At 52.4% G+C, this 23301-nt stretch overlaps 1 protein-coding gene across 3 annotated transcripts in view; it reads left to right on the top strand.

The window, feature by feature from the left end:
• POU2F2 (POU class 2 homeobox 2) overlaps positions 1-23040 on the top strand; it is a 37287-nt gene extending 14247 nt beyond the window's left edge. The window contains exons 6-14 of one of the 3 annotated variants that reach the window (XM_012653353.1): positions 9921-10026; positions 10124-10215; positions 12641-12754; positions 12894-13035; positions 13122-13270; positions 13352-13528; positions 14967-15033; positions 17101-17166; positions 17645-23040. In XM_012653353.1, the coding sequence (XP_012508807.1) occupies positions 9921-10026; positions 10124-10215; positions 12641-12754; positions 12894-13035; positions 13122-13270; positions 13352-13528; positions 14967-15033; positions 17101-17153 (900 nt within the window). In that variant the 3' untranslated portion in view covers positions 17154-17166; positions 17645-23040. Of the gene's footprint in view, positions 1-9920; positions 10027-10123; positions 10216-12592; positions 12755-12893; positions 13036-13121; positions 13271-13351; positions 13529-14966; positions 15034-16964; positions 17167-17644 lie in introns of all 3 variants that reach the window. The other 2 variants (XM_012653352.1, XM_012653351.1) reach the window with 2 other exon arrangements.
• Positions 23041-23301: the final 261 nt, after the last annotated feature.

The following is a 23301-nucleotide window of genomic DNA, read 5'->3' as shown; positions in this document are numbered from 1 at the left end:
CCTGCGGAGGCTCTGAGTGGCAGACTGACCTGCTCCAGGTCATGCCGTGAGCAGGAGTGGCAGAGCCAGCCTGCGAGCCCAGGGCTCTAACCACGTGATCTGTGGTTGCCGCCTTTAGCCATCCTTCACGGGGACGTGGTTTCCAGCCCCTCCCACCCCGGCCACCAGAGACTCCCGCAGCACATGTAGCACGCAGACCCTTCAGTGAGCAAGGCCAAGGGCTCGGGCTCCTCATGGGGGCTGGGTTCGTTCACATCTTGGCACCCCTGCTCTCGTTCTCCTTTTTGCTTGGAGGCCTGTTCCCTTCCTTTACCTGGACAGCTCCTCTTCATGTGTTAAGCCCAACTCGGGGAGTGCACACCTCCAGGAAGTTGTGATGACTTCCCTCGCTCCAGCTATGCCTGAATATGCCTGAGGAAATACCAGTTAAGGAACAGAGGCTAGAGGGAGGGAGGAGGGACAGGGCAGCCTAGTGCAGACCCAGCCAGGGTCTGCTCACCCCTGTGGGCAGCAGACATTCCTGTTAATGCACCCCCAGAACCACCTCCCCCAGCTCCCCGGGGACCCTAGCAGCAGCAGGCTGACCCTCTGCCACCTGCTGTCCAGCCCAGGCCCTGATTGTCAAGGTCTCCTTAAGCCCCTCCCTTCCAAGTCCTTTCCTCTGGCTCCTCCCTCCCCAGCTTCCCTCAGCTCTGATCTTTCCCTGTCTGTCCTCAGCAAGTGGAAGCCCAGCCACACTTGTTTTCTGGGAATTCTTTCTCACGGGCTGAGTTGCCTGTGACATCATTTCCCCAACAACACCTCCTATGTGCCAGGGCCCACGCTGGGCCCAGGCTGCAGTGGGGACCAGCTCCTCCTGCCCTAGCTGCCACTGCTGCAGCCCTCCCCGGCCCCCCAAGCTTGAACAGCTCCCCTACAGCCTGCGTTCTACTTCTTGCGCCTGCTCAGTGCTGCTGCTGCAGTCATTTCGCAGACATTTCCCGGCCTCCTGCATGTCAGGCCCTGGCAAGAAAGCTGAAGACTCAAAGTGAATCACAGCCATCCCTGCCCCCTGAGGGGCTCTCCGTCTCGTCGTGAGACAGGCACATCTCCAAACCACTAAGAAATGTTTCACTGGAAAAATGCTAAGAAGCCCAGGAAAGAGAGTCAAAAGCCCTCTAACCTATCACTTTAAACTTATCTAAAGTACCAAGGAAAAGTTCCCTTCCATCCCTCTGATGTCAGCTTCTGAAGTCAGGCCAGTTAAACAGTTTGGCAGGATCCTTCCCTGCAATTTCCTGGCTTGTACAGATGAGGAGTGATTACAATACAGTTTCATAATTTGTCTGTCCATTGCCTGGTGCGATGCCTTCCACCGAGGGGGCCATCTGGATGTTTACTGAATCAATGAGGGATGTTTTGCTGCAGTTTTTCAATCAAGGGAAGGGAAGACATCTCTCCAGGGGAGTATTTCAGAATGTCTGGGGTAGGCATAGGCATTGATTGAAAACTTACGTTAATGATTAAAACATCATTTTATATTAGAGCATAGGAAAAAAAAAATCCCTATTTTCGTATTAGGACCATGGAAAATAAAGCTTGACAAAAATCTCTTAGGCTAGTAGGACCTAGTGAATAACGATTTCAGGGAGAAACCTACCGGATGTGATGCGAATGTGGGAAAAGAAGTGTGACCATGTGTCTAGGGAATCAGGAAGGCTTTGGGGAGGAGGCAGGATCTGCACTGAGGGGAGACGAGTAGGAGTTTTCCCGGAAAGGGCTTCCAGGCAGTGGGAATGGCAAGTGCAAAGTGAGAAAGCAGAGGTGGGAGTTGGGGGTGGGGGAGCCCGTGGTGGAAGAGGAGAGGGTGCGCTGGGAGGGCGTATGGGTCTGGCAAAGCCCAGCTCCAGGTGGCTGGAGAGGACAGGGAATATTCAGCTCAGACCACTGAAAAGGCCTGGCCTGGAGTATCAGGCCCATCTCCAGGGGTCTGTCTCCCTGTTTCATTTTGGGACAGGCAACATGGGTGCCAGCATTGTCAGACTTGCGGCTGTCCTGCCCAAGGAGATAAAACACACCCGCTGGCCAGCTTTGAGCCAATGCCCCCCACCCCTGAGAAGGCAGGGTCAGCCCCACCTAGACCTCGTGACCTGAGAGTGGGGGCGGGTAATCCTCTCAAATTGCTTGAAGGAGGGGCAGTGGGTACCAAGCCAGCCAAAACCGCCCACCTGGATCTGCTGCTGCGTGTCTGTCCTGGAATTTTAGCATAAGGTAGCATGTGACATAACACAATCCATATGTATGTGTTTTTTCTCCTTGTTGAATGGGTCTCTGTTTTGTGGTGGTCTGCCCTACTGCCAGGACTTCCTGGGCTCCATTTGTCAGGGCCAACCTCTGGGGGACAGGGGACAGAGAAGAGCCCACACTTGAGAATGGCCACCTCCCCCACCCCATCTTTCAAACTTTGCCTAGTGGAGTGACTGGAATAATCACAGTCGTTTATTCATTCAACTTTTTATGCCAAGTGCCCGTTCATGGCCTGAGGGGTAGCTGTGTACCAGGCAGAGTTGATGGCCCTTGAGGACCATATGCTCTGGTAGGGAGACAGAGAGTAAGCAAACCAGCAAAACAAGGCAGTTTCAGAGTGAGTGTAATGAAGAAAATGAAGCAGGGCAGTGTCAGAAAGGGAGGAGGCCACTCTTAGTGGCATGGTTAGGAAAGGTTCACTGAGAAGGTGGCCTCTGGGAGCCAAGGCCTGACAGAGTCAGGGAAAAGCATTTCAGGAAGAGGGGACAGCAGGTGCAAAGGTCCTGAGGTGGAAACCAGCCTGACTTGTTCAGGACACAGAGGAAGGTGGTATGGCTGAGCCCCACGGGTAAGGGGCAGACATGTGAGAGTGAGAGGAGAGGCGGCGGGGACTGGCTTTTGCAAGGTCTCATCGGCCAGCACCAGGGGTTTTAAATGTATTCTAAGTATGGTGGGAAGCTTTGGGGGGTTTTAAATGGAGGGGGGTGACATGACCTGATTGACCCTTTAGCAAGCTCCTCTCACCACTGCCATGGGGAGAATGGGCTTCTGGGTGGGGATGGGAGTAGAAACAAGAGCCCAGCAGGAAGTCCTTGCAGGCATCCAGGTGGGAGGTGAGGGTGGCTTGAGCCAGGAGGGTGATGATGGGGGTCCTGGATGCTATTTCGTAGGGACTGGGTAGGCCAAGGATGACTCCTAAGATTTTGGCTTTGGCAACTGGATGGGGATGAGCTGTTCTCCTGAGCTGGGGACAATGGGGAGAGCAGGGTGTTTTGGAAGCTGGGGTAGAGAACCACAAATTTCATTTTGGACATGTTAGGGTTTGAAGAGTCTATTAATCACCCAAGTGGAGACACTAGGTAGGCAGGTGGATATTCGAGGCTGAAGCTCAGCAGAGTGTCAGGGCAGGAGCTGGAAGCTGTTATTCGTCAAGAAGAGAATGGGCTCCATAGCCAGATGGGGTCCCACCCTCGAGAGCCCACCGTTGAGTGGGCTGATGTGAGGGGGCAACGGTAGCAAATGCTTGTCTTTGAGGGTATGCCATGATTTCCAAAATGCTTTCAGGATCATAATATTACTCAGGCCTCAGGATGGCCCAGTGAACAATTAGACATTATAATTCCCATTTTCCAGATAAGAAAACTGAGGCCCTGAGAGAGCAGTGACTCAGTAATAATAACTACTATTTATGGAGGTCCACTCAGGTAACCAGGAATCAGGCATTCCATATGCATTGCCTCATTTAATTCCTTTAACAGCTCTGTGAGATAAGAATTACTGTGGTGTCACCTGAGGAAACTGAGGCTTAGAGAGGGTAGGGAACTGCCCACAGTCCCATGGTGTGTGAGAGGCAGTTAGGTTTCTGGCATCTCCAAAGCAGGTCTTTCCATGACACCTTGCACTATTGTCCTGTACAGTTAAGGAGGCCGAGGCCCAGAAGAGAGGGTGGCTTCCCCCAGTTCACACAGCAGGAAGCAAGAGGGCCAAGACTCACACCCCCAAGTTTCCAAGCTGGAAGGGACCCTTGCATCCCACCGTTGTGGCCTCCCCCAGTGTAGGCACTCCCTTGGCACTGCTGTTGCCAGGTGGGGATTTCCCGCAGGTGGCTTCTGCCACAGGGCCTCACTGCCTTCCGGGGCAGCACGTCCCACTGCTGGACAGACTGACACTGCTCAGAGTGTCAGGAAGCCCATCCTCATTTTTTTTTTTTAATTTTATTTTATTTCTAATGGACAAACAATAGTGCATGTATTTATGGAGTACAATGTCATGTTTCAATGCATGGATACGTTGTGGAATGATCAAATCAGGCCAGTTAGCATTCCCATCTCCTCAAATATTTATCATTTCTTTGTAGTGAGAACATTTAAAAATCCTCTCTTTTAGTGTTTAGAAACATGCATTATTATTAACTGTGGTCACCGTGCTGCACAATGCATCACCAGAACTTAACCCTCTGAGCTAACTGAAAATTTGTACCCATTGACCAAGGGTTCCCCTTTCCCTGTCTGTCCCCCTTCCTCATTCTGAACACAGTCGATGACAATATAATTTGCATGGTGCCCAGACCCCACCCCTTCCTAGTCTCCCCACTCTGGACTTAACTTGAGGCTGTCCATGTCATGGAATGGGGGGGTCCAGAACTGGTCACCATTTGCTGTATCAGGGAGGCAATCAAGTGTTAACTCTCAAGCCAACACCATCCCAGCCGCAGTGGCTGCCAGGGTGCATGTGGTGGCCTGTGGGGTGGGGGGCGTGAGGCCATGGGGGATGGGCCATCCGCTCTGTGCTCTGGGGCGAGGCATGCACCTGGGCTGTGTGGCCGCAGGCTGGCTCTGGGGCCCAGGCCTCCTCCAGTTCACTCTCTTGGCTGTCTCTTCCCCCTCAGGTGGAACCCAGCCCAGGTGGGAAAGTGGGCAATCACACTCCAGTTCACTTGTACGTCGTATAAGCTGCATGTCAGTCTTTCTGCCCCCATCTGTGGCAAAGCACAGCCGGTCTGTCCTGAGGTTTCACCTCATTCATTCATTCATTGATGATGTATTGATCACCTATTAGGTGCCTGCCCTAGGGGTGGAGGGTGATTAGAATCCAGCAGTGAGCAAGAATTGATCCCCTCCCTTCTCAGCTTCAGCAGGGTGTACTCGCCCTCTGCGCTGGGCTTCCCCACAGGTCAGGGAGAGAGCAGTTGAGCCCCGAAATATGCCGACCTGGGGCTCTTCTCTGCCCTCTCTGGACTCTAACTTCTCCATCTGACCCGGACGTAACACGCCCCCAGTGGCTTCAGACGATCACGCAGCCTCTAGATTGTGGAGAAATGGTGCCTCCTACCGGCTAATGCCAGTCCTGAGCCAGCTCGCTGTTCACACAGAATCTTCTCTTTCTCTCATGCTTTCCTTCCTTTAGTTAGCAAATACTAAGTGAACATCACCACACCCAGGGGATATAGTGGGGAATAAGGTAGACAAGCTCGTGCTCTCATGGAACTGACATGCACTGGGGCTGGGGACAGAGACGGGAAGCAGATAATTGAAAGAGTGCGACGTCATAGAGAGTGACAGAGGACAAGGAAGACTCCTTGTCAGAGCGGTGGCCAGAGAAAGCCTGTCTGAGGAGGGGGCATTTGATGGAGACCTCAGTGATGGGGAGGGGCCAGCTATGTGCAGATCTAGAAGCGGGACTAGCAAAGGCCCTGAGGTGGGGACCTCTTTTGGGTTCAGTAACAGGAAGGAGGGCCTTGGGGCTGGATCGGAGTTAGGGAGAGAGAGAGTTGAGTCGTGTGAGGTGGGGAAGGAGAGGTGAGTGGGGGCTGGGTCATGCAGGGCCATGGTGAGAATTTACATTTTAGAGCAGGGATCTGGAGTCCACAGACCACCCCTGGAAGGTTCTGTGGATAGAATTCAGAGGTTCCATGAACTTGGATAGGAAAAAAAATTACATCTCAATTTTTACTATCTTCCAACTGGAATATAGTATTTCCTTCTATTATGAATGTCAACAGACTCTAAACAGTAGTATTAGCAGTACTTGGACTTTGTCACCAACAGAATGTACAGACATTTTCATATTTTCTTACAGTTGTTGCAGATCTCTCAAAATATTGTTTTCACTCATCGTTGTTTTGAAATTAGTCATCAGACCTATGTCTGGATCTTGTTAATGTGCTAATAAAGAAGCCCATAGATTACTATGTCACAATTTGAAATATGTTTGATGACGGTATTTCAATATAATTGATTTCATTTGAAATCCTATATATTTTTGTGGGGGTGTGTGTGTTTAGAGACAGGGTCTTGCTCTATCACCCAGGCTGGAGTGCAGAGGCTTGATCGTAGCTCACTGCAACCTGGAACTCCTGGGCTCAAGTCATTCTCCCACCAGGGCCTCCCAAAGTGCTGGGATTACAGGCATGAACCACGCCCCTCCCTTTTTTTTTTGCACAAACAGTAGCATATCATACCCAGTGTTCTGCCTCCTGAGTTTTGCACCCAACAGGGCATTCTGGAGATTGTTCCATATCAGGACACAAAGATGTCCTCATTCTTTTTGATGACTGCATGGTGTTCCACTGTAAAGCTCCAACCTAACTCATCCAACTCAACCGCTGTTGCTGTGTGCTCAGCTTGTGTCTACTCTTGCTAGAACACCACTAGCTGCTGGGTAGAGCCGTCTATGGAAATCATTTTGCACAAATGTGAGTATATCCCTAAGATAAATTCCTAGTCGTGGAATGGCTGAATCAAAGGGCATATGCATTTGTAATTTTGATAGGCATTGCCAAATTACCCTCTCGCCAGCAATGTACAAGAGTGTTTGTTTCCCCACACTCCCCAACTGTGTTTATCTTTTCTGATATGACAGGTAAAAATGGTATCTTGGTGCAGTTGTAGTTGTGTTTATCTTCTTGTGAGTGAACCTGAATGTATTTTCATTCAGAGCTGTTTGTATGTCCTTTGCTGGGCACTCTCCAGACCCACCTGTCAGCCATATTACTACGGGGTTGTTGGTTTTTTTTTCTTATGGATTTGTAATTGTTCTTTATATATTAGAAAAATCAGCTCTTTTTGTCCGATTGCTTATATTTTTTCCCAGTTTGTTCACTTTCTGGGACATTAAATTGGTCCTTGGAATAATAATGGCACCAGGAGCAATTGAGGCACATGTTCCGTGCCCCCAAACTTTGCAGAAGGAAAAAATTGTAAGTAACATGTTACAGCTTTCACCTGTACATAAAATTTGCTAAGTAAATGAAGAAGCATCAGTCTTTGTACATTAAGATGTATACGTGGCTGGACGAGGTGGCTCGCACCTGTAATCGCAGCACTTTGGGAGGCTGAGGCAGGAGGATCTCTTGAGGCCTGGAGCTTGAGGTTTCAGTGAGCTATGATTATGCCACTGTACTCCACCCTGGGCGACAGAGTGAGACCCTGACTCTCAAAAAAAAAAAAAAAGAAAGAAAAAATATATATACGTGGAACACCTACTGAGTGCTAGATGGTTTTCTAGGTGCTGAGGATACAGCAGTGACCGAAACAGTCAAGATCAGGCTCCTGTGGAGCTGACGTTCCAATCGGGGACATCCCACGATTGAGCAAGCAGGAAGAGCGGTACCTGGAGCTTGTGCTAAGTCTTACGAAGCAGATGAAATGGGAGTGATAAAAGGAGGCGTTGCAACGGGCTGGTTTAGATCAGGTGGTCCAAGAGGGCACCTCTGAGGAGGTGACTTTATGTTAGGACCAAGACATGAATGTAAGAACTAGAACTGCCCAGTAGAGGGAACAGCATGTGTAAAGCCCCTGAGGCAGGAACAAACTTGGCACATCTGAAAAACAGAAAAGGGCTGGATGGCTGGAGCACAGCCAGGCAGGGAGAGGGCGGTGGGAGTTGAACTCAGGGAGACTAGTGCAGGCCTCAGAGGCCAGATGAAAATTTTTGCTTGTATTGAGGGCTGCAAGAAGCCATTGGAGGGTGTGCGGAAGGGGGTTTTGCTTTTTATTTTGGAAATGTTTACATATAAAAGTAGAGAGAGTGATATTAATATAATGAACCCCACATACTCATCACCCAGCTCAACAGTTATCAACATTTTGCCAGTCCTACTGGCAAACAGAATTTCATCTATACTCCTCACTTTTTTGGGTGGGGAGGGGTTGGATTTTTTTTCCTCTCCCTCTTTTCCTTCCTTATTCTCCTTTAAAAAAAAAAACCTTGTTGAAGTATAACAAATACAGAAAGGTACACAAATCCTAAGTACATAGCTCAGTGAATACTCACAAATGCAGCACACCCATGTAACTGGCACTTGGCCCAAGAAACTGAGCCTGACCATCCCCTCGCAGCCCCCCAGTGCCTCCTCTGGTCTCTGCCTCCCGAACTTCTCACCTGTGAAGAGAACACAAATGGAGGCATACAGGATGTCCTCTAGTGTGACTAGCTTCTTTCACTTAATTTCATTTGGGAAGTTTATATTGTTGTGTGTGATTGTGGAGTACAGGCCACTCACTGCTCATTGCTGTAGCATTCCACTAAATCACAGTTTATTTACTCATTCCGCTATTGGTGGGTACCTGGGCTATCTTCGGGTCATGGCTGTTTCATTTTTATTTTTATGTTATTTATTTGTTTATTTGTTTTGGAGATGAGGTCTTGCCATGTTGCCCAGGCTGGTCTCAAACTCTTGGGCTCAAGCAATCCTCCTGCCTCAGCCTCCTGAGTAGCTGGGACTATAGGTGCATGCCACCATGCCTGGCTAATTTTTGAGACTTTTTTAGAGATGAGGTCTCACTATGCTGCCCAGGCTGGTCTGGAACGGCTCAGCTCAAGGGATTCTTCCACCTCAGCCTCCCGAGGGGCTGCGATTACAGGCATGCGCCACTGTGCCCAGCTAGGTATTGGCTATTTCAAATGGTCCATGTCGACATTCTAATATATGACTTGTGGTAAACACATGTACACATTCATGGTGGGTTATGCCCAGAGTGGGAGTGGAATTGCTGGGTCAGAAGGCAGTTGCATGTTGAGCATTAGTAGACGGTGCCTGTATTAGTGTGCCAGAGCTGCCATAACACAGGACCCTGAGCTGGGTAACTCAAACAACAGAAACTGTTTGTCTCACAGTTCTGGAGGCTAGAGGTGTGAAATCAAGGTGTCCGCAGGGCTGGTCCCTTCTGAGGACTGTGAGGGAGAATCTGTTCCAGGCCTCTCTCCTTGGCTTATAGGGGGCCATCTTTTCCCTGCGTCTCTTCACAGTTTCTTCCCTCTAGCCCTGTCTGTCTCTGTCCAAATTTGCCCTTTTTATAAAGATACCAGTCTTATTGGATTAGAACCCACCCCGGTGACCTCATTTTAACTTGATCATCTGCAAAGATCCTATCTCCAAATAAGGTCACAGGGAGGTTCTAGGGGTTAGAATTCCAACGTAGCTTTTTTTTGGGTGGGGGCACAACTCAACCCATAACAGTGCCAAAGAGGTTCCCAAAGTAGTTGTACCAATTTATACACCCACTGTTTGCTGGAGTATTTTAAAGCTAATTCCAGGCACGCTATCGTTTGCCTTGGGAGTGTTTTAAAAGGAAGAAAGACTTGGTCTGGTTTACATTTTTAAACGAGGCTATTTGTTCTGCAGGAACGTGAGACAAGGCAAATATTTCAACAAGAAAGAAAAAGTAAATAAAGAGTGAGCCCTCCTGGGACAGCTCGTTTGGGACTCTCTGGTATCCCATGGTCCAGAGAAGCCTCTGGGTGCCCTTAGCTCAGGGATGCTGTTCAGAGACCAGTGGACCATTATTCACTGTCCAGGCCAGACTGCCCATGGGACAACTTCCTGATTTCAGCCCCGTGGGGTTCAGGTGACGCAGAGGGAGAAACCCGGCCAGGACTCAGGCTATCTTTCTGTCCATCACCTTCCCTATCAGGACATACAGCAGCTCCTCCAGCTCCAGCAGCTGGTGCTTGTGCCAGGCCACCACCTCCAGCCACCTGCTCAGTTCCTGCTGCCACAGGCCCAGCAGAGTCAGCCAGGTAAGGCCCCCACCCTGGACGGCCTCCAACGCCACCACTGAAGTCCCTCACTTTCCCCTCTCCTGTTCACCCCATGTGTTCCCCTTTGTCTCCCCAGGCCTGCTGCCAACGCCAAATCTATTCCAGCTACCTCAGCAAACCCAGGGAGCTCTTCTGACCTCCCAGCCCCGGGCCGGGCTTCCCACACAGGTGAGACTGTCCACTGAGTGTGCCAGGCTGGGCCAGCAGCGGGAGAGGTAGAGGGGGGAGAGTCACCTCTCCATGTGGCCCACCCCATAGCCATAGGAGCCAAGACAGGACTTGGGGGACCTGGGACCTAGCCCCACTCTGCCAGTGATTTGCTGTGGCACCTCAGGCAAGCCACTCTCCCTGTCTGGGTCAGCCCCTTCTTCTATAGAATGAGAGGAATCGACCCAGACTAGTGATTCTTTTTTTTTTTTTTCGAGACAGAGTCTCGCTCCTCTGCCCCAGGTAGAGTGCAGTGGCGTCATCATAGCTCACTGCAACCTCAAACTCCTGGGCTCAAGCGAGCCTCCTGTCTCAGCCTCCCCAGTAGCTGGGACTACAGGCGTGAGCCATGACACCCAGCTAATTTTTCTATTTTTAGTAGAGATAGGGTCTCGCTCTTGCTCAGCCTGGTCTCGAACTCCTAAGCTCAAGCAATCCTCCCACCTTAGCCTCCCAGAGTAGTAGGATTACAGGTGTGAGCCACTGCGCCCAGCCAGACTAGTGGTTCTTAACCCTTTCAGGGTTAAGGGTTAACCCTCTGAGAATCTGATGAAAGATTTAGATCCCCCTGAAATGCACATGCTCACAAACACATGAAATTTCAGGAGTTTGTAAACCTGTAGGTTATGAATGCCTCGAATCTCTTCCAGCACAGCAACTGGAGGGTTCTCAGAGCAAGGTGTCTGTTAGGTACTAATTCACATCTGCTTCTTAGACCAGAGACCGAAAACAGGGCCCACAAATGTGTTTTATTTGGCCAATGTCAACTAAATTCCCAGAAAGCACCAGATTTCAAGCTTCGCTTGACAAACCAGAAGATCTGGCAAGACTGGATCTGTGTCCACGTAGTGGCTTGGTGGCAGCGAGCAGCTGGCTTGGCCACTGGCAGGAGCAGGGTCCTCATAGGCAGGACCTATGCTTCAGATCTTCTATTTTTAGGGTAATGAAGCATTCCAAATGCCAGCTCTTCAGGCCACCTCAGCGCCTGGACCCCCAGGCCTTTTTTCAGTTTGATGCCTGGGTTCTAGACTTTAATAATAATCTTTCACTACCCTTTACAAATTTCAAGCCTTCTTCCCGCTCAGTTTTGTTTACAGCCCTTTCAAAAAATATATGAATTATTTCAGAAAGACCAAAAAGTTTAGAGACTAATAGAGGTTTTAGTTGCAGTTCTGAAATCCAAAATGCTCTGAAAGTCAATTTGTTCTTGTAACGTTGACATCAGAACTCATTTGGCTGCAAAAGCTGCCCTGCCCTGACATGAGGCAGTGTATGACTTTTCTTTATTCCTCTTGGTGTGGTATTCCTGCTGCTGCAGAGCTGTTAATGTGTCTGATTGCGGGGTAATGCTCTGACCCTGATGGAGGGCGCTGGGTCACATTATCTGTGATTTATGCCCTATGTAGGCTTTCTAAAAACTGAAAAACTTCTGAATTCCAAAACACATCTGGCCCCTGCGTTTTGGGTAACAAATCAAGGAACTGGGTGACGAACATCCCTGCACCCACCACCTGCTTCAGAGCTTTTATTTTTAGGGTAATGAAGCATTCCAAATGGAACTGGTGCTTTTTTTTTTTTTTTTACTTTTACTTTATTTGCAATCTACTCACTTTTTTAAGACTTAAATTTTTTTAGAGCAGTTTTAGATTCACGGCAAAATTGAGTGGAAGATACAGAGATATCTCCTACCTTCTGCCCCCACTCATGCACAGCCTCTGCCATTACCAACATTCCCAACCCAAGTGGAATCTATGTAACAATTAATGAACCTACAACGACACATCATCGTCACCCAAAGTTCACAGTTTACATTAGAGCTCACTCTTAGTGGTGTACATTCTATGGGTTTGGACAACATACTCATTTTTAACCGGATTCTCTCAACAGCCCCATTGGGTAGGCTGAGCAGCAGTGATTGTTCCCATCCTGTAGAGAGGGAAAGTGAGGCCCATGAAGTAAGAAGGTTATCTGAGGTACCCACCAATTCCGTGGCAAGAGCCAGTCCTTGATTCCCCAGCCTGAGAGGAGGATAAAACCACCACTCCCAGCTCCAGGAAGACAGCCCTGGCCAAATGAACCTAGTGGCTCCTTCTGGGAGTTCGCAGGCTTGAAGGGACAGTGCAGAGTTCCAGGCAACAAGAGGACCCATGTAGGGCGGCAGAGTCAAACCTTTAAAGGGACCCACAATGAGTGTGGAGGGGCCTCCTGGGGCAGGTGGAGGGGAGTCTGCAGGAAGAAGCTGGACCGCAGAGAGGGAGGGCGGGGGACTGTGCACTCATTGCTGAGCCCCCGTCCTGGTCCTCCGTCCTGCATCCCACCCACCTGCCCACCCCACCAGGCCGTGACCCGCTCCACGCTGCCCGACCCGCACCTCTCGCACCCGCAGCCCCCCAAATGCTTGGAGCCGCCATCCCACCCCGAGGAGCCCAGTGATCTGGAGGAACTGGAGCAGTTCGCCCGCACCTTCAAGCAGCGCCGCATCAAGCTGGGCTTCACGCAGGTGTGGGGCCATTTGGCAGGCTGGCGGTGGGCGTGGCCAGATGGCGGGCGGGGAGGGGCGTGGCCCGGGCGGGTGGGGTGAGCCCCGCGCCGGAAGGCCCCGCCCTGACCTCCGCCCCATGCCCGCCCTACCGGCCCAGGGTGATGTGGGCCTGGCGATGGGCAAGCTCTACGGAAACGACTTCAGCCAGACGACCATTTCACGCTTCGAGGCCCTCAACCTGAGCTTCAAGAACATGTGCAAACTCAAGCCCCTCCTGGAGAAGTGGCTCAACGACGCAGGTGGGACTAGGCTGGGGCTCCCGCGCGGGGGGCGGGCTGCGCCGGGGGAGGCGCCCTCTCACGCCCTCGTTTCCTCCCGGGCACAGAGACTATGTCTGTGGACTCAAGCCTGCCCAGCCCCAACCAGCTGAGCAGCCCCAGCCTGGGTTTCGACGGGCTGCCCGGCCGGAGACGCAAGAAGAGGACCAGCATCGAAACAAACGTCCGCTTCGCCTTAGAGAAGAGTTTTCTAGCGGTGAGGCCCCCACCGTCCCGGGTGGCCCTGAGGGGTGGTGGGCGGATGGGCCCGGGGCTAATGAGCCCTCTGCCCCCGCAGAACCAGAAGCCTACCTCAGAGGAGATCCTGCTGATCGCCGAGCAGCTGCACATGGAGAAAGAAGTGATTCGCGTCTGGTTCTGCAACCGGCGCCAGAAGGAGAAACGCATCAACCCCTGCAGTGCGGCCCCCATGCTGCCCAGCCCGGGGAAGCCGGCCAGCTACAGCCCCCACATGGTACCGGGAGGCCTCTGGGGGGCGGGAAAGCGCAAAGCTCGGCAGGCACCGGTGTGAAAGCACACTCTACCTGGTTGCCCACAGAGCCTAGAACAGAGGCAGGGAGTCACTACTGGGGACGGGCTGTCACACAGATGGAGCACAGTCGCACAGGAACACATAATTTCCAGGGAGCTGTGATCTTATGTGGGGGATACATGCACCCCCAGATACACATTGACATAGCCAGACACAGAGTTATCACAGGGACATAGCCACGCAGCGATGGATACATATGTCTAGGGGCATGGTCCAGGTAGGGACACAGGCTCACAGCCATGAAGAGACAGGCAGAGGTGCTTATTTACCCTGCAGGGACATCATCACACCCATGGGTGTACTTGTAAGTCCACAGGTGCACACAGACCCACTTGATATCGGACACAACTGGGACATCTTTTATTCCATCCTTTTATTTCCATTCATGGAAAGGGCTGTGACACTCCAGAGAGGAGCCCCTGCCTGGAGTGGTGTGGAAAGAGGAGGGACTGTCTGGGCTGAGTCATAAAGGATGAGAGAGTGTTACAGCCCCGTGAAGAAGGAGAAGGGCCTTCCAGGCAAAGGGACCAGTGTGCACAAAGGCCTTGAAGCCAGAGTGTCCCCAGCCTGATTTGAGGAACTCCAGTGCAACTGAGTGTGGCCGGAGCTGCAATGTATATGAATGAGGGGGCGGGCGGGGGGCAGACACCCCAGGTTTCAAGATGAGGAGCTTGAACTCGAACCATGGGCAGTGAGGGGCTATGGAGGGATTTTGAGCTGGGGAAGGTTAGGCTAAATTTAGTGAGGCTTCTGGGGCTGATGTAAAGGTGAAACTGGAGGGCGGGAGGCTGAGAAAAAAGCTGGTAGATGGTACCAGAAGATCAAGTAATATGACATCCCAGCACTCTGACACAAAGGTTTCTGTCAATTTAGCCTCATAAATCCCCCCCTCTCCATACACACACTTTAGACTGGCTCCTTCCTTGCCTGGGTCACTTTGAACGGTTTCTCCTGCATTGCTTGCAAACTCCACTCTTAAAAGGTCAATGGAAGGAAGGGATTTTCAGTTTTGCAGAACCGACGACAGCAGGCACAGAGAGAGCACTGGCTCTTCAGGGGCACTGTGGCTGCAGACAGGATGCAGCACTGCAGAGACTGGCCAGGCTGGACAGGGTCAGACGAGAGATGGGGAGCACTCTCAATTGCGAATTATTCCTTCCTGCTTGTGGCTCAGGATCACCGGGGTAAAGGTGAAGACAGATACGATGGAAAACACATGGAATAACACAAATGCAGCATTGTACCCAAAGCCCCCTTTCCCCCACCTGGGGGCAGAGGAGCGGGAGTTAGACCCACAAAGAGCATCACAGGGTTTCTGGGAGACAGTGACGTAACCATACCTCCTTTCCTCTCTCCCCAGGTCACACCCCAAGGGGGCGCGGGGACCTTACCATTGTCCCAAGCTTCCAGCAGTCTGAGCACAACAGGTCAGGGAGGGTAGAAGTCGGTGAGGGGGGACTGGGAGGACGTAGCACAGGCTGGAGCCTGAGGTTCTCACGTGGCTCTGGGCATCCACGGAACTCAAGGCTGGGCCTGGGGGTGTGGGGGTCATGGGAGGGATAGAGGGGAGGGGCAGGCCCCACCCCTCCTATGAGAGAGCAACTTGGCTTTAATTTGCTCCACAATTTCATGAGAAACGCATGGAGTTGCTAAAAGGTGAGGCGCTTCGGTTTGGGGCCTGGCCTCTGTCATTTATAAGCTGTGTGAATTTAAGAAGTTACCTTCAGGTTGGGTGCGGTGACTCATACTTGTGATTCCAGCACTTTGGGAGGCCGAGGTGGGAGGATCATTTGAGGCTAGGAGTTTGAGACCAGCCTGAGCAACATATCAGGACCCTGTCTCTACAAAAAATAGAAAAATTAGCAGGGTGTGGTGGCACATGCCTATAGTCCCAGCTACTCAGGAGACTGAGGCAGGAGGATCGCTGGAGCCCAGGAATTCAATGTTACAGTGAGCTATGATCGTGTCACTGCACTCCACCCTGGGTGACACAGTGAGACCCTGTATCAAAAAAAAAAAAAAAATTACTTTACCTCCCTGAGCCTCTGCTTTTAAAATGTTATTGTAAATGTGTAACACATACAGAAGATGTATACATAAACATATACGTATAAGCATGTATGTGTGTATGTGTACTCTTGTACCCAAAGTCCCCTTTTCCCCCTTACCGAGACAGGGCATGTTTAGCTCCATATGTGAGAGTAATATAAAAGAATAATATAGGGCGGGCGCAGTGGCTCACGCCTGTAATCCTAGCTCTCTGGGAGGCCGAGGCGGGCGGATTGTTTGAGCTCAGGAGTTTGAAACCAGCCTGAGCAAGAGCGAGACCCCGTCTCTACTAAAAATAGAAAGAAATTAATCGGACAACTAAAAATATATAGAAAAAACTAGCCAGGCATGGTGGCGCATGCCTGTAGTCCCAGCTACTCGGGAGGCTGAGGCAGGAGGATCGCTTGAGCCCAGGAGTTTGAGGTTGCTGTGAGCTAGGCTGATGCCACGGCACTCTAGCCTGGGCAACACAGTAAGACTCTGTCTCAAAAAAAAAAAAAAAAGAATAATATAAAACAAACACCATTTTGCCCCTCCCCAGGTTAAGAAATAATAAGTGGAGATTTATAAAGTAGTAAGGGCATGCCTGGCGTGTTCTAAGCTCTTTATCAGCCGAGTGTGGTGGCACAAGCCTGTAGTCCCAGCTACTTGGGAGGCTGACGCAGGATACTTGAACCCAGGAGTAGGAGGCCGCAGTGAGCTATGACCGTGCCTGTGTATAGCCTCTGCGCTCCAGCCCAGGCAACAGTGAGACCCTGTCTCTTAAAAAGCAAAAAGTATATTGACCGATTTAATTATCACACCCATTTTATGAGATAGGTCCTATTATTAGCCCCATTTTCCAGATGAGAGATCGGAAGGTCAGAAAGGTTAAAGCACTCGCCCAAGGGCACAGGAATTTCTATCCCAGAGTCTGGGTTCCTTGCCCTCCCAGGTTGCCCATCCTGAGCTGCCAGCTGCCTGCCTTGCACCCTATGCCCCTTCCCTGGCCTCTAGAGGGAGCCATAGGGCTTTGTCTCCTTGTCCGTGTGAAATTGGTGCAGGGCGGGGCATGTGTAGTACCAGTGCATCTGGCACAGGGCACGGGCTCAGTAGGTGACAGCTGCTCTTACTTTGATTATTGTGATTGCTGTCACCATGGCAGAGGCACAAAGAAATAGCTCTGGGAAGAGAGGGCAGGAAGGTCTAGGTCTGTTCTGACAGGAGATGCTGCGTGAGCTGGGTGGGGGAGACAAGTACTTGGCCACGAGTTCCTTGGTGGGGGACGAGTGGAAGCTGAAGACCCCATCTCTCTGTCTCTCTCTGGCAGTTACTACCTTATCCTCAGCTGTGGGGACGCTCCACCCCAGCCGGACAGCCGGAGGGGGTGGGGGCGGGGGCGGGGCCGCGCCCCCCCTCAATTCCATCCCCTCTGTCACTCCCCCACCCCCGGCCACCACCAACAGCACAAACCCCAGCCCTCAAGGCAGCCACTCGGCTATTGGCTTGTCAGGCCTGAACCCCAGCACGGGGTAAGTGGGTGCAGGTGGGGAGGCTGTGGGGAGAAGCACGGTCACTGCTGCTTTCAGGGTGGGGCGCTGCACCCCAATTCTGCTGGTGGATCCCTGCCCCTGCTAACGCCTCTGCTTTGCCTCTTGCAGAAGCACAATGGTGGGGTTGAGCTCCGGGCTGAGTCCAGCCCTCATGAGCAACAACCCTTTGGCCACTATCCAAGGTGCGTGCCGCCTCATGTCACTCCCATCATCACCAGCCCTGCCCCCCGGGGCCTCGAGCCCCCCCATTGCTGCTCCAGCCATGCCATCCTGCCCCCGCTCACTGCATCGCTCGCCTCTCCATACCCATCTCGCCTTTGGGGAAGGTGTGAGGGGTGCTGATGGGGGCCGGGGGAACAGATGGGAAGACGGGGGGCACTCTGGGCAGGACGCTGGAAGGCGAAGGTCTCCCCTGGCCCGGCGTGCCCCCAGCCTAGCCTCTCTCTCTCTCCGCCAGCCCTGGCCTCTGGTGGAACCCTGCCCCTTACCAGCCTTGATGGCAGCGGGAACCTGGTGCTGGGGGCAGCCGGTGCGGCCCCAGGGAGCCCTGGCCTGGTGACCTCGCCGCTCTTCTTGAACCACGCGGGGCTGCCCCTGCTCAGTGCCCCGCCTGGCGTGGGCCTGGTCTCTGCAGCAGCTGCAGCTGTGGCAGCCTCCATCTCCAGCAAGTCTCCTGGCCTCTCCTCATCCTCTTCATCCTCCTCCTCCTCCTCCTCCTCCTCCACTTGCAGCGAGGCGGCAGCACAGACCCCTGGAGGCTCAGGGGGACCCGAGGCAGGGTCCAAGCCTGAGTGAGGGCCTGCCATGCCTCCCCTCCTACTCCTCTGACCCCCACCTAGGTCCCCCGCCCAGGAAGAGGGCGAGGAGGCCAGCGGCGGGGATGCAGAGGGACCTCGGAGCAGGAGTGACAAGGGAGGAAAGACCAAAAAAATCCCAACCAACCAAAAAAAAAAAAAAAAAGGAAAGAAACCAACCAACAAAAAAGAAAACCAAAAATAATCACAACAGAAACCAGCTGCCCCAAAGGAACCAGAGGTGAAAAACAAACAGACAAAAAAGAAAAACCAAAAAACAAACCAAAAAACCCCCTACAAAATCAAATCAACCAAAAACCAGTCTCGAGCCAGACCTCAGTGTGCTCACCCTCACTGCTACGACACCAAATAAGAGCCCCAGCCAGGGGCGGAGGAGCCTTGGCAGTTCGGACCTCACGCCACCGAGCCCTGGCTATGGGGCCAACCCCCAACCCTGCCTCCCCCCGCGGGGGCTACAGAAGGAAAAAGAGAATATGCCAGCCTCCTGGCCCCAGCCCCCAGCCCTGGGCCAGCGAAGACAGGGCACAGCCTAGGGCAGACGGGCTGGGGCTCGGAACCAGCCGCCAAATGTTCTTTTCCAGAAGGTGAAAGAGAAAGGGCCTGAACAACCTTACACCAAATATTCAGTAGCTTCATCCAAAGGATGTACAGAATTTTTAGCATTGTGCTCAACAGAATGTGTCCCTATCATGTGTCCCCCCCTCCCTGGCCCCCCAGCTCTCCCCATCTGGGCAGGGGGTCTTGCTTTAACCTCCTCTCTCCCCCCAGCCAGGGGAGAGTTCAGGGGAAGGCCTGGGGATGAGGTTTCATCCCCTGTCCTCCCCTTCTTCCCCTTTGAAGGGTGGGCTAGGCCATTTTGCCAAGTTCTAGCTCTCACAAGTCCCTCCTCAACCCTGTCTCCTTCTCTGCTCTGGAATCTACGCCCTCCCCGGCCCGTGGGAAGGTGGACATTTCAGACAAGAGGGGATGAGGTGAGGCCATTCAAGTTGTCTTTTTTTCCATCTTGTCTGTCAGTTTCCCTGAAAAAAAAATTTCATATTCCAGTGCCTATCCGTGGGATCCTTCACGTTCTTTGACATTAACCAGAAACCAAAAAGAGAACTCGCCTCGCTCTTCCCACCCTGTGCCCCTCTGATACTGGCGAATGCCTCTCCTCCCCCACACGCACACACGCACGCACCCTGGTAGTGGGGGTCGTCGAGACGGCATCCCCATCAGGGTCCCCGTGGCAGGGACAGTGCCATGACCTGTGGTCCCCATCCGAGAGGGCGCGGTGGTGGTCACCACTCCCACGAGACCTCCACCAGTCTTGGCTGAACCCTGTGTGTGTCCAGCCCTGGACGCGCCTCGGCAGGGGACGGAGGAGAGACGCCACCGGGAGCCACCTTGCCCTCCTGCCGTTGTGGAGGCCAACAAAGTTTTGAACCAAAAAACAAAAACAGAAAACCAAACAAACAATAAATTTAAACTAGAAAAGAAAAAGAATTTATAGATATATATATATATATATAAAAGGGAAAGAAGACAAGGACTCTTCGAGAAGAAGAAGGAGCCGCGAGGTGGAGCCAAGCCCTTGGTCCCCAAGGCGGATGGAAGGACGGATGCTTCTTTCTCTTCACAAATACCTCATGGACGTCGTCTTTGGGAAAGCCGGAGGGGGCGGCTGGGGCAGGGCCTGTCCCTGCCAGGGCGGATGGAAGCGGGTGGGCTGGGCTGAGAGAGGGTGTCAGGGACAGGGGTGAAGAGCCCCAAACTCCCCGCCCCCCCAATCAACTGAAAAAGCTTTAAAAAAAAAAGACAGGAAAAAAAAAAAGGAGTAAGAGCAAAAAGAATGGACGAAGGAAAACTAACAACTGTTGGGTGGTTTGATTTCTTTTGATTTCTTTTTCTGTTCTCTTCTGTCCTCTCTCCTCTCTGTCTCCCTCTTCTTTCTCTCCCTTCCCTCTCCTTCCTCTTCCTTGGCTCTTCTCTCACCTCTCTCAACCTCATTCTTTCTGTGTCTCTCCTCAAACCAAAGTGTCGCTGTGAAGGACGCGAGCCATTGAAGTCTGAGTGGAGCCCAGCGGCCGCTGGGCCTGAGCAGAGGGAGGGGAAGCCGGGTGGCCTCCCCTTTCTGCTGGACACTCCGGGGAGAGCAAGACGGAGCCCCAGGCCTCAGCGTTCTCTTTTTTTCTTGTCTCCCTTCTCCCACCCGGGAAATGAAACTGTTGGGCTGGGCCATGGAGGCAGCAGAGACTCGGCCGTTGCAGGGACCTCCGGGTGCCTTCTCTGGGCAGCGGTGGAGTGGCCGCCCCCCCAACCCTGGCACCGATGGGGCCTGGCACCGTGTCGACCCATCCTCGCCGGAATGTAAGCATCTCCGCCGAACCGACTCCCTGCCCTTACCCTACCTCTGAGTTTGTCCATGTTTATTTCCTGAAGAGAGAAGGGATTGGCGAGAGGGCCTGGGCCCCAGCCCGAGGGTAGAGAGGGGGCCGAGGGCTCCTGACCAGATAGGAAGGACATTTGAGCAGAGCAAAATGAAAGGAATTACAACCAAAAACCCCCTCCGAGAAGACAGGCAGCATGGAAGGCATGGTGGAGATGACTCAAACAAAAACTATGATTCTAGACCAAAAAAAAAACAAAAACAAAAAAGGAAAAAAAAAAAGAAAATCCAGGACTCACCACCACCCACTTCGTCCTGCTTCCTCCCCGTCAAGTCCCACCACCTGGGACCTCTCCCACCCCAGTGTGGGGGAGTGGGGCAAAGAGCAGAGGAGGAAGCAGGGGCAGGGATGGGGCAGATGCCCTGACATTGGTGGAGGGACCCCTGTACAGCCGGGAGTACTGGGGACCCTCCCCATCCAACCCCCACAACTGGGAAAAGTAAAGCAAGAAAAAAGAAAATTCCTGGGAGGGGGAAAAAAATAACCAAATCCCAAGCTTTAACTACAGCTGTGAAACCAAATATTGGGAAGGGGGTGGGAGGGAGGGAGGGGCAGGTGAGCCCCAGGTCTCCCCCCTGGGCCCCCCTCCCCCGAGGACTCGAGATAAGGCACCAAATACCTCATAGAACTTTAATGTTAAAAAAGGAAACCAAATATCGTTGGCTGGGGGCCAGCCAGGGCAAGGGGCTGGGGGGCTGGAGGGAGCCAGGGTTGGGAAGGTGACGGGGGAATTCACGCCCCCCCACCCCCCTCTGCCCCTTCCACTCCGGTCCCCCTCGACTCCGGGAAACAAAACTATCTCATCGTTTTTATTTTGTGGTCTGTACAGAGCCTGTGTCCGTGTGTCTGTGTGTGAGCGAGAGAGTTGGAGGGCTGGGGAGCTTTCTGTGGGGCATGGGGAGGGAAAAGCCCCAGGCCAGGCTCTGGGCTAGGTTAGGTGTCTAAGGTGGGGGGCCAGGGGCCTGGGCTAGAAAGAGAGGAGAGAGGAGTGGATTGGAGCAAGGGGGAGCCCTCTGAATTTCTCTTCTCCCCAACCCTGACCTCCTGCATAAGGGAGGGACAGAGACTGGGTCTACCCTAATGGTGGGCCTTTTAATTGTGCCAAAAAAAAAAAAAAAATGCCAGTAACTAAACCACCTCTCTCTGTTCTCTTCTGGGGGGTGGGGTCGGGATGTGTGTGGGGGTGGGTAGGGATAGGGGAACCCAAGCCCTTGTAGGAGTTGGGGCTAAGATCAGGAGGAGGGGAAGGATGTGAGTTTTCCACCCATCTCCTCCCCGGGGAAGGCCAAGGGAGGGCCTGGGAAGATACCGTGAGGGACTAGGCAAGTCGGGGTGACCTCCAAACCCGACTAGTTTCTCTCACCCACCCAAAGCCCAGGGTGCCTCTCTCTCCTCTAGGCCAGGGTAGGGGGAACTGAGTGAGAGAGAGAGTGAGACCGAGTGAGCAAGATTGAGACACGCGGGCCCCCACTGGTCTCTGAGTGGGAAAGGCAAGTGCGAGAGATAAAGGCCTCCAAGAGAAAAAAGAAACAAACCAAAGATTTAACCATTAAAAAAAAAAAAACCCACAGACAACTCCGCTACCTTTTTATATGTTGGAAAAAAAAGTGAAAAAAATTTAAAAATAAAAATTAAAAAAAATACACAAAAAACTCCAAGCCGCAGGTCCTTCATGCGGTTTGAACTTTGACCTCAGCAGTCTCCAAAGCAAGACGACGATGATGACAAAGGCGGAATAAAAAGAAAAAATAATGTATATTTTTAAGTATTTGTCCTCGAGATGTTAGCTCCTTGTTAAACAAACAAAAAAAAGGAGAGAAAAATTCAGAAGTGTTGCTGGGACGGAGACAACTATTTACTATGTCTGTGACCCCTCCCCTCTGCCTCCCTCCCCTCCTCCTCCTCTTTCCTCTCCTCTACCCCTGCTGCCCCTCCCCCAACCTGTCCCCCAAGCCCAGGGGCTCAGTATTTATTTATTTATATAATTGCAGGGTGACTGGGGGCCTCTCGACAACTCGTGGAGGGCCTTTGGATCATGGTGGAGTGGGGAAAGGGTAGGGAATCTTTGGGAAAAGCAGGGGTCTGATCTTTGATCAACTCCTTTCTGGCCTCTTGTCCCACTGCTGCCACCATCACCTCCCAAATCCAGGGCTGCACTAGGGTAAGGTGACCACCCTCCCTTGGAAAGGTCTGCTTGGCTCAGCCTTTTCTGGTGTGGGGTATCTCACCTACTCACTTGAAGAACCAGGTTGGAATGAGGGTGAGGGAAGTCAGAGGGGGTGGCAAGTAGTGGGCAAGGGAGACCCAAGAAGTGGCATCCGGAAATCGAGGAGGCCCTGGAGTAGACCTGCCCTTCCTACATTCCCACCGAGTTCGCCCCCCTTTCGGTTCTGACCCCTGTGTTGGTAGCCCCGCCCTTCCCATCCTATACCCTCGCCCTGTCTCTTCTCGTGGTAGCGGGTTAGCGTTTCAGTGTTCTTAACTCCAATCTGCTTGTTCATTGTACAATGTGCTTCTTTTAAGGCCCCATTTTTGTAACTTGAGTGTGTCATTCATCTGAACAACAAACATCAAAAAATAAAAAATTAAAAACTGTACAGAGAGAAATGCCTGCTCTCCCTTGGTCTCCTTTCCTGGGAAGCAGTGAGGAAATCAGGGGATGGGGATGTGTGCGCTGGGGTGGTGGTTACTTCTGTTCAAACGTTCGAAAGCAGATGCCTCTTTCGAACGGGGATGGAGGCACAAGGTTTCTCAACAATCAAAAAACCCAAGTCTTGGCCGGGCGCGGTGGCTCACGCCTGTAATCCTAGCTCTCTGGGAGGCCGAGGCGGGCGGATTGTTTGAGCTCAGGAGTTCGAAACCAGCCTGAG

This window comes from Propithecus coquereli, unplaced genomic scaffold (assembly GCF_000956105.1).
Source record: "Propithecus coquereli isolate 6110/MARCELLA unplaced genomic scaffold, Pcoq_1.0 Scaffold42, whole genome shotgun sequence".
NCBI classification, from domain to species: Eukaryota; Metazoa; Chordata; class Mammalia; order Primates; family Indriidae; genus Propithecus; species Propithecus coquereli.
Note: the sequence above shows the minus strand (reverse complement) of the source record. Positions and strands in the feature narration are given on the sequence as shown.